Source organism: Protobothrops mucrosquamatus, unplaced genomic scaffold (genome assembly GCF_001527695.2).
Source record: "Protobothrops mucrosquamatus isolate PMUCROS unplaced genomic scaffold, P.Mucros_1.0 scaffold606, whole genome shotgun sequence".
Taxonomy (NCBI): domain Eukaryota; kingdom Metazoa; phylum Chordata; class Lepidosauria; order Squamata; family Viperidae; genus Protobothrops; species Protobothrops mucrosquamatus.
In genome coordinates, this window is record NW_015386904.1 from 188579 (window position 1) to 198159 (window position 9581).

Below are 9581 nucleotides of genomic sequence, written 5' to 3' on the forward strand. Positions count from 1 at the left end.
AAAAGAGGATTCGATCTTACAAATATTTTCAAGCCTTATTGACTATTTTGAGCCCTGAATGAATGAGAGATATGTCATAAGCTTTAAAATGTAAGAAATAAAGAATGTTCCATAGTTTCCAACTTTCTATCTTCATGTGATAGCTTGAAGCTCATTTTTAAGAGCAAGGAACACATTTTTTAGAGTCCTCACACTGTATTCCAATATTTACAGCCCTTGAGGGTATAAACATTGATGAAAGTGGTTGAATAGAATTATGGAGCATATAGGTTGCTGAGCTGCAACAGCTAAATGTAAATTGAGCAAATGGTAAAGCAATCAAGCTCCTTTTACTTCCATATTTTGAATACATTCCAGACCAATAAACTTGATACCTCAAATTCACCACTCTCCTGGCCTAAACAAGCAGTCAATGGAATCATCTACACAACCATTTTTCTTGTTAACTTATATTTCATGTTCCTGCTTCAACATAAAATATTCATCCCACAAGACGTTTTTTTTTAAATGAATAGAATTATTGTCCCACGGGTCAATAATAATGCATGAATCAAACCTTAAGATATTTTTACATCAGTGTTGCTTTGCTTTATGCTTCATGCAAATCAAATACACTTTTTTCTGTTCCATAAAAGCCATTAGGATTTCTTCCTGCTTCTTGCACAGACTTTTATCAGCAATGAAATGTTCCAGACTTGTATATTTTTGAATACAAGTAGTATTAACGTTTACATGACCACTCCCCCACAAATACACCTCCCCAAGCATTTTTCTCAATTCTTGGACCAAATCAATGGCTTTGGTCAAAGCAGAAAGAGAACATGTCCTACTAGATCCTAAAATGAATGAAAATGATGATCGTTTGGGGACTTTTTTTTTCACTGTGTTTGTTTTGAATATGTATCACTTTGTTCAATATTCAGTTCTCATACAATATGAGATAAAAAAAACATGTCTAGCTGGATTTTTTAAAAATGAAACACTGAGAGAATAGAGCAGGGACGGGCAATTAATTTTCCAAAGGGGCCACGTGAGAAACTGGGACGGTTGTGAAAGGCCATCACCATGGCCACCATCACCTACAGCACCACCTACCCCCCACCCCCACCACATCCCCCGCTGTTTTTAACTGGACAGGGACAGTCGGAATGAGAGTTAACACTGGCGTTACTGCACGAGAGAACTTTCTCTAAATGAGATGGCAGCAATCAGTGACCTTCACAGCCCTCTCCCGTCTCTCTCTCTATCAGTCACGTGGTTCACTCGAGCTACCTGTACTGATACAGATGTGAATTTTAAGAGGCTACCAGAATCTGAAGGGTAGGGACAGGGCGTTTTAACAGCCAGCATGATCCCATAAGCAAAGAAGCAGAACAATGGTGAAAACCCTGACCTGCTTAACCTCTGCCTGCAGGTGTCGAAGCTGAAGGCACTGCTCCAGCCGTTTGTGCGTCTGATCAGCATTCAGCTCCAATTCGTGCTGTTTCTCATGAAGAAATTCCAGCAGCTCTTGCACTTGGATTGCTAGATCGATGTCCTTTTCACAGATCAGTTCGATGCCTGGAATAGAATAAATGTCCTCAGATGGAGAAACAGGCAAGATGCTCATTGCTCCCTTCTTGGGGGGGAGGGAAGGAGAGCCCGGCAAAGTGATATGACCTATAATGATATCGGACTTTGGTTGAAGGTAAATTACTTTAGACTAAACCCATAGCAAGAAAGTATTTCTTCACGTCTCTTCGTATCTCTATTAAATATAGATATAAAGAACACAAACTAGATCTTGGTTCGTTGTAACCATTAGTTCTCCTGAGTTAAGATGATATCATTCTTTCATAATGGAAATAAAAAAGTAAACAAAGGTAAAAGACTTTGTTTTAGCAAATGGAAAGACAAGACAATGTGCTAAGCACGGGAGCACCACAGTTAGTCATACGCTTTTCTTCCATGCAGTTTGTTCATTGTGAAGCACTGCATTCTGAGCAAGTTGTTTTAATAATTAGATTTGAATTGTGGCATTAAAATGTTCAAGAAATGTTCTTTGTATCCACTTACTACTTCACTTATTCATTTTAAAATGTACCAGATGTGCCTCAGTACTTCAGCACTTCAATTCTACTTATGGGAATAATGAGGTTAAATAAGAAAAGATAAAAGAAATGCATACCCATACAGGCATACCGAGTGATTCACGCCTAAGCTGAATTACGGCTATTAGAAAATTCAGTATTCTACATGACTGCTATTCCAAATCAGTAATCTTTTCAGATTTGTTTGAGCACCCCAAAGCAGACACTTCGTCACTTAAAGTCATCCACTTCTTCAGAGATGAAGGGAATGTTTATGTTAGGTAATTGACTAAACATATAAGCACATATTGTTTGTAGGCACTGTTTCCAATCCAATCCATTTGAAAAGAAGTATCCTTGTTTAATGACCAGTTGTTCAGTGACTGTTTAAACCAAAAACAATACTGAATAAATTATAGTAAAGACTGGGCAACATATGTATGGCTATCACTGTGTCTGTGGTGACAAGATCTGGATTCTTTTTTCTTTTAGGATTTACCTGGTTTTATAAATTCTGAGAGATTAAGTACGTTTCTATCTGGACGTAGGAAAATGTTTACTGTAGTAGGGGAAAATCAAATGACTTTTGATTTAATTTCCTTTGTATTTATTCCTGGTAGTCATCTCCAGTCATGCTATAGTCCATTTCTGTGAAGACAAATTTTGTCTCTTCCACTTACCTGAAGCTTGCACTTCCATGATGTACTGGTGCAAATCTTGCCCTTGCTGAATGACCTCAAATGTCATATTGTTCATAGCCATCTTCCTCTCTGTATGCCGCTGCAGCCGTTGTTCAGCCAAAGTGAGATCCTCGGTGTTGAAATCATTCATTTGACGCAGTAAATCCTCATTCCAGGCATCTAATTCAGCGGTCACCTTCAAAGTAAAAAAAAGAAGAAGCAAGGCAGAATAAGCATGCAAAAATCATTAAAATTAAGGTTACCAGGGGGAAAATATATAAAATAGAATATGTAACCACAGAAGAGAATAAACCTAATTACATTATTCCACAAATTTTAAAATTGCCATCGCATAAGCTACAGTGAAATTGAGAAGAGCTTTAAATTATGTGCTGTTTACAAAGAGGTTCATTACTGTAAAAAACTTAGAAAATCATTTTAGACTGAAAATTATGAATGCTTAAAGGAAATCTTCAAATTAGAGATCGTTAGACATGCCCAAATTAGAACAAATTAACTACCCGTGAGATTGCTTAAGCTTCCTTAAGCTTATTGTTTGTTTTTTTCAAAAGCATTTGATTTAAACAAAATGAAAAGAGCTGCCTTTTCAAGCATGCCAGTGCTTTTGAAATTATTTCTTTAAAATATTTTTTACCCCTGTTTTAAATCTAAAAATCCCCACAGGGCTTATATCAGTGGTGGCGAACCTATGGCACGGGTGCCAGAGGCGGCACTCGGAGCCCTCTCTGTGGGCACACGTGCCGTTCCCCAGCCTCGCCTCCCCCTGCAACCCCCTTCTCTCCAGCAGCCCCCCTGAAGGAGAGTCACCCCTGAGTGGGGCCCATGCGGAGCAGTGCAGCCAAGGACATGGCAGCCAGGCAGCATAGACAAGACTCTGCTTTCACACCCCATCATGCACAGTTGATGCTGCAGGGCGCAGGCAGAGGGCGTGACCGCCATAGTGCTGCTGGGCTGCCTGGGCGATCTGCGGTGGGCCCTGGAGGCGGTGAGTGGCCCTGTGGGCAGGCAGGATGGGGGATGGGGGGCAGAGTGGGGGCGGGGCAAGGGGTGGAGCAGGGGCGGGGCCAGTTTTGGGGCACTCAGTCTCTAAAAGGTTCGCCATCACTGGCTTAGATCATTATAAAAAACATATAATCAATTATGCGATAAGAATAACAGTGTCACAGAAGCAACAAAACCATCAATAGCTATCTTCATGCCTACAACTGATATCAGGTGAATCAATGCTTGGTAGGTTAATCTGTCTACTAAGCCATTGTTACTGCACTTTACCAAAGTTTGTTGAACAGCTGTAGTTTAATGGGTTCATATTATACAGAACCGTATACCATAGAGGTAATCCTAGACTTACAACCACAATTGAGCCCAAAATTTCTGTTGCTAAGTGAGATATGTGTTTAGTGAATTTTCCCCCTTTTTACGACCATGCTTGCCACAATTGTTAAGCGAATCACTGCAGTTAGGTTAGTAACATGGTTGTTAAATTAATTCCCCACTGACTTTGCTTGTCAGAAGGTTACAAAAGCTGATCACATGACCCCAGGACACTGCAACCATTCTTAAATATGAGCCAGTTCCCAAGCCTCTGAATTTTGATCACATGACCATGGGGATGTTACAATGGTTTAAGTGTGAAAAATGATCATAAGTCACTTTTATCAGTGTAACTTTGAACTGTCACTAAACAAATGATTGTAAGTCAAGGACTACCTGTGCTTTGCAAAGCACAATAGCTAAATTCACAGCAACCCAATCTTGCATCTCTCTCTACTTAAAAGTTAAATTCAACAGAATTCAATATTTTTCTACCTGATATAGAAGATCAACTATCATTCTTCATGCCAGAATGCTTATTCATATTAATTTGGCCTCAATAAATACTTTGTACAAGCAAATTGGAGGGTAACAGCCCTTTTCCACTGCAGTTCCCTAGCAGCTGGTATTCAGAACACGATGTCTTTGATTCTGGAGTTGGGTACGTTCTCAGCAGACCTAGTGCTACAGACTGATAAATTTGGAGCTAATGACCTAATGGTGATAGAAGGGCTTCCTTTAATGGTTATGTGAATTTTTGGAATCGTGAAGCTTTCCTCAAACATTATTCTATCAGTATTCCAAGCTTTCTAGCTACCATATGTTCCAGCAAAATACAAAATTAAGCAAAATGAAAACTATTTGTCTTGTAATAAAAAAAAATGCCAAACATGCACATTCGCCTTTTAGATTTACAGAAATCATGATTCCAAGGATTAAAATATTTGTATTTCAGAACATGTTAATCAACATATTTCCTTTGGAATAAACTTCGACCTATCAGTCATTTTCCCCACTATGAAAGATCACAGCAGAGAAGACCTGTGCTAGGGAGCTCTAAACTTCTGCCCAAATTCTAATCCTAAGCATATTGCAGTGAGTTGAAAACTCACCCATTTTGTATACAGATTATTGTATGCATTTATATTTTATTTGGAGCTAACAGAATTTGCCTAGTTAATATTTTCTATCCAGCATTCTGGAAACTCATATGAATCACCATTCTGCAATCATCTATCCTTACTGATACAAATTGTGCCATTATTTCTGCCAGAAAAAGCTCCTATGCCTCTACTTTCTATAGAGGCATATTCCATTAATAGCTTAAGCGTGCTGTAGAATGTAGGGATTCTTGTTTAATTATTAAATAGATAGAAAGACATCTGAAAATATTACCCATCTATTGATCCCTAAGAACTCATTTTATCAAATAAGACCTGTTCCCATTCCACATTTTGGAATGGCCAATACAAAAAAAAATTGGAATTCTGATTTTATATATGGTGATGGCAGCAAGATTGCTCTATGCACAAAAGTGGAAGGATGCCTCGATTCCCACCATGGGCGAATGGTTACAAAAGCTGATGGAATTAGCAGAGATGGCCAAATTGACTGTGCTGATAAAAGAAAAGAATATAAGTACTTTTGTCTATACTTGGAAACCGCTCCTGGGCTTTGTGCTTGAGGTGGGGAAAAAAAAGATATCATGATTTTTTACCAATTAGACTGATTTGCCAATACAGAAATGGCTAGCACATACGACTATAGAAATGTAAAAAAAGTTGAGATTTGATTTTAATGTCTGATTTTACTGCAACAGAAAGAATCAGAAGTCAATGCCTTTTGTCTCTCCCCCCTCCCTTTCTTCACACCTTTTTTGTTTTTCCTTTTTTCTCCTGTTGTCCCCTACTATTTGCTTTTGTATTTTCACATTTTATGTTATAAATGAAAAAAACTAAATTAAAAAAAAGCGAAATATGGCCAATACAATTCTTACCTCAATAGTGTACTGTTCAAAAATCCGGAGCTGAAGAAAAATATCCAGCTTAATTTTCCTTTCATGGAAGAGCTCCTCCATCTGTACCTGAGCTTCATCAAGCTGTTGGAGGACAGACTCAATGTGGCTGATGGAACTATTATGTGGTGTTTTATTGTTAGAGACCGCCGAATCTCTGTGGTAAAGTCAAAACAAATGGTTAGGAACCCAACATTGATAAAGATATTGAGAAAAGACAAAATATTTTCTATTTTATAAATTGCTGAAAATCTTTCATCAGCCTAATATCCGAACTTCCTCAATATTATATACTGAGCTGAATACCATATATCTCTTCACATCTCAAGGCATTTTTGTCCTTTTCTGCATTAATTAAGAATTGCAAAGAAAAAGAAGAAAAAGATAACAAATGGCATACAAATCCCTTCAGGGTCTCGTTCTCCTTTTCATAATAATAATAATAATAATAATAATAATAATAATAATAATAATAATAATAATAATAATAATAATGGTGGTGGTGGTGGTGGTGGTGGTAATAATAATAATAATAATAATAATAATAATAATAATAATAATAATAATAATAATAATAATAATAATAATAATAATAATAATAATAATAATAATATAGTTGGAAGGAACCTTGGAGGTCATCCTGCTCAGGCAGGAAACCCTACACCATTTCAGACAAATGGCTGTCCAGTCATGGACTGGACAAGCCTAATCTTGATTATAGGATGCTTATGCTCCTATAAAATGGACAAGCCTAATCTTGATTATAGGATGCTTATGCTCTAATTTCCAAAGTTCTCTCAAAGCAATTAATATACACCTCTGCTCTAAAAGCATGCTAAGTGTGAAAGAGATACAGGTCTGATCCAGGAAAAAAAAGAAAGAAAGAAAAAAGAGGATTGCCTCACTTTCCTCTAGTTCAAATACTCCTTCCCCTGAATTCTGCTTTGCCAACTATCAGCATGTACCCTTGGGCAGATTATACCTGAATGTACAATGTGCTAATAAAAAGCAAAACAAAACAAAAACATGGCCATCATGAAACCATAGCAAATCAAATCAAACCAAATCGGGGAGTGGGGGGGGGGGGAAGAGATTCAGATCAGGGGTATGATCTGGAGGGTTTAACCCTTTGCTATGTTCTGCTTTCTCACTGAGAATTGCCAGTATTGTTGGAGAGAAATCAGAGTTTTGTCCAACTTTTCAACAACACAATAATTCTACCTCTGTATATTCTACTTCACTTCTACTGTAGTGCTCACACATTTAAAAATGCAATGGGACCGAAATGTAATAAAGGTTTAAAGCTGAAAGATCTGTATACAAATATTTTTTTTAAAAAAAAAGAACCAGAATTTTCTTTATAAAAGCGAATATGATTCATCTGAACAGATTCTTCTACCAGACTGACAAAAGGGTGATCACCTTTTTGAAAAAGAAATAAATTGTTTCCAGAGCATTTCTAATTAAATGCTATTAAGCCTAGCTGAACAAAGCCTCTACAGGTAGTCTTTGACTTAACGATCATTCGTTTAGCATCCCGTCAAAGTTACAATGACACGGGAAAAAGGTGACCTGCGATTGGTCCCCACATTTACAACCATTACATCATTGCCTCGGTCATGTGCTCAAAATTTGGGTGCTTAACAAAAAAAGCATGCGTTTACAGTAGCTGCTGCCTACTGGGGTTGCTGTGATCGCCATTTGCAACCTTCCCAGATGGCTTCCAACAAGCAAAGCCAGTGGGGGAAAGCTGGATTTGTTTAAGAACGGTGTGAATCACTGAATTGCGACAAAAAAAGTTGTAAAATCAGGCACAACTCACTTAATCACTTCGCTTAGCAACAGAAACTCTGTTATGGTCATAAGCCAAGGACTACCTGTGTAGAGAGTCACAAGTCTTGGGACGTCATTATGTGAATTAGGCTGTAGGTGTTTGAGGAAACCTATATATTCCATGCAGTCACTTTTAAGGCACACGTTGTAAATTGCACTTGCACAAACCCAGTACAATTGGAAACGGTAGGTATCAGTTGAAAGCTTTGCTTTATTGTGCCACGGGGATCTTGCTAAACTGAAAGCTCTTACAGGTGAAAAAAATTAGTAATGATATATTAAAATCATATGTTTTATTTAGTGGATTGCAGACACTGCTTAGCAGGAATAAGTATTTAAACCACAAGGCCTCCATTTATAACAATTTAATAATGTTCCCCAAATATCCACTTTAAACATATTCAGGCAGTACCATTTAATCATAGTCAGTTTAGTACATCTGCAGCTCCCCTCATCCATTACATGCAGTGGTCCAGGTGAACTGAGATTATTTATTATTCATCTCTACAAATTATTCCTTATAGCTTCAGTGAAATGATGCATTTAAAAATTACTTAATGATTACAGGTACTTCTGTGCCCCTCCTGCCAGACGGATCTAGGCAGCTTCCCAGCAATAATAAAACAAGTGAGCTATGCCAAAATAAATAGCAATACGGTTCTAAAATATAGTTAAGTGGGAAGCACTAATTTCCGCGTGGAATTCTAAGGTGTGTCCCGTTGTGCCCAAGGAGCTCACCTGAGCTGCTGGATTAGATCTTCCCCTTCTTTGATGACATTGAGAGTGGCATCCAGAGTAGCTGTTTGCTGCTGCTGGAACTGCTTTATGAGTTCCTGAACGGCATCTACAGAGTCAGCACAGACGTCTTCCAAGAGCTCCTTCTGCAGGTCTTCCATCCATGTCCACAGCTAGGAAAAAGGGAAAGAAAAAAAAAGAGCAAAAGATATCAGAAGAGGCAGAAGGGGGGGGGGAAGAACAGCGGGCAGGAAAAGGGTGATCTTAACTGTTTTAAATCAGCTCAAAGAGTATCCATCAGGCTCTCACAAAGCACAACATTATCTGACACTAAAGCACTTAAGCCAGTGGTTCTCAACCTTTTCTTCACCACGGATACCTTCTGTGGCCACAGACCATGGCCACGGACCACCAAGACTTAACTCAAGATTTAAATCATAATATTTTTTTTGTGGACTCCCTGTGATGACATCGGCCCCCACCCTGGGGTCCATGGACCACAGGTTGAGAACCACTGACTTAAACAAATGTAATATTAAATAAAAGATTGCCCTGAGATAACTATATAGTATGAGTGCATATATAATGATTGTCTTTTTTCATTCTTTTATTTTCAATTAAAGAGAAAGAATACAGGAGATAAATGAAAGAGGCAGTTCTATAATTACCAAAGATAATAGAAATGCTAACACAAGGATGGATGTGGGCCATTTCATTTCATTTCATTTCATTTCATTTATTCAATTTGTATCCCGCCCTTCTCCCGAGGGACTCAGGGCGGCTCACAACATTTTTTAAAACAAAAACAAACCCACAATCCCCGCCGAATAAAACCAATTAAAACCCAAATATTCTAAGTTGTGATATTTAAAATTTTCTAAAAATGAACCCGATTTAAAAATCCTCCCTAGGCCA

General features: G+C 38.0%; 1 protein-coding gene across 1 annotated transcript in view; it reads right to left on the bottom strand.

The window, feature by feature from the left end:
• KALRN (kalirin RhoGEF kinase) overlaps window positions 1–9581 on the bottom strand; it is a 536528-nt gene that overhangs the window by 159475 nt on the left and 367472 nt on the right. Inside the window, exons 12-15 of the mRNA XM_029284454.1 lie at window positions 8670–8839; window positions 6081–6255; window positions 2750–2945; window positions 1394–1560 (exon numbers count right to left, since the gene is read on the bottom strand). Coding sequence (XP_029140287.1) covers window positions 1394–1560; window positions 2750–2945; window positions 6081–6255; window positions 8670–8839 — 708 coding nt within the window. The remainder of the gene's footprint in view (window positions 1–1393; window positions 1561–2749; window positions 2946–6080; window positions 6256–8669; window positions 8840–9581) is intronic.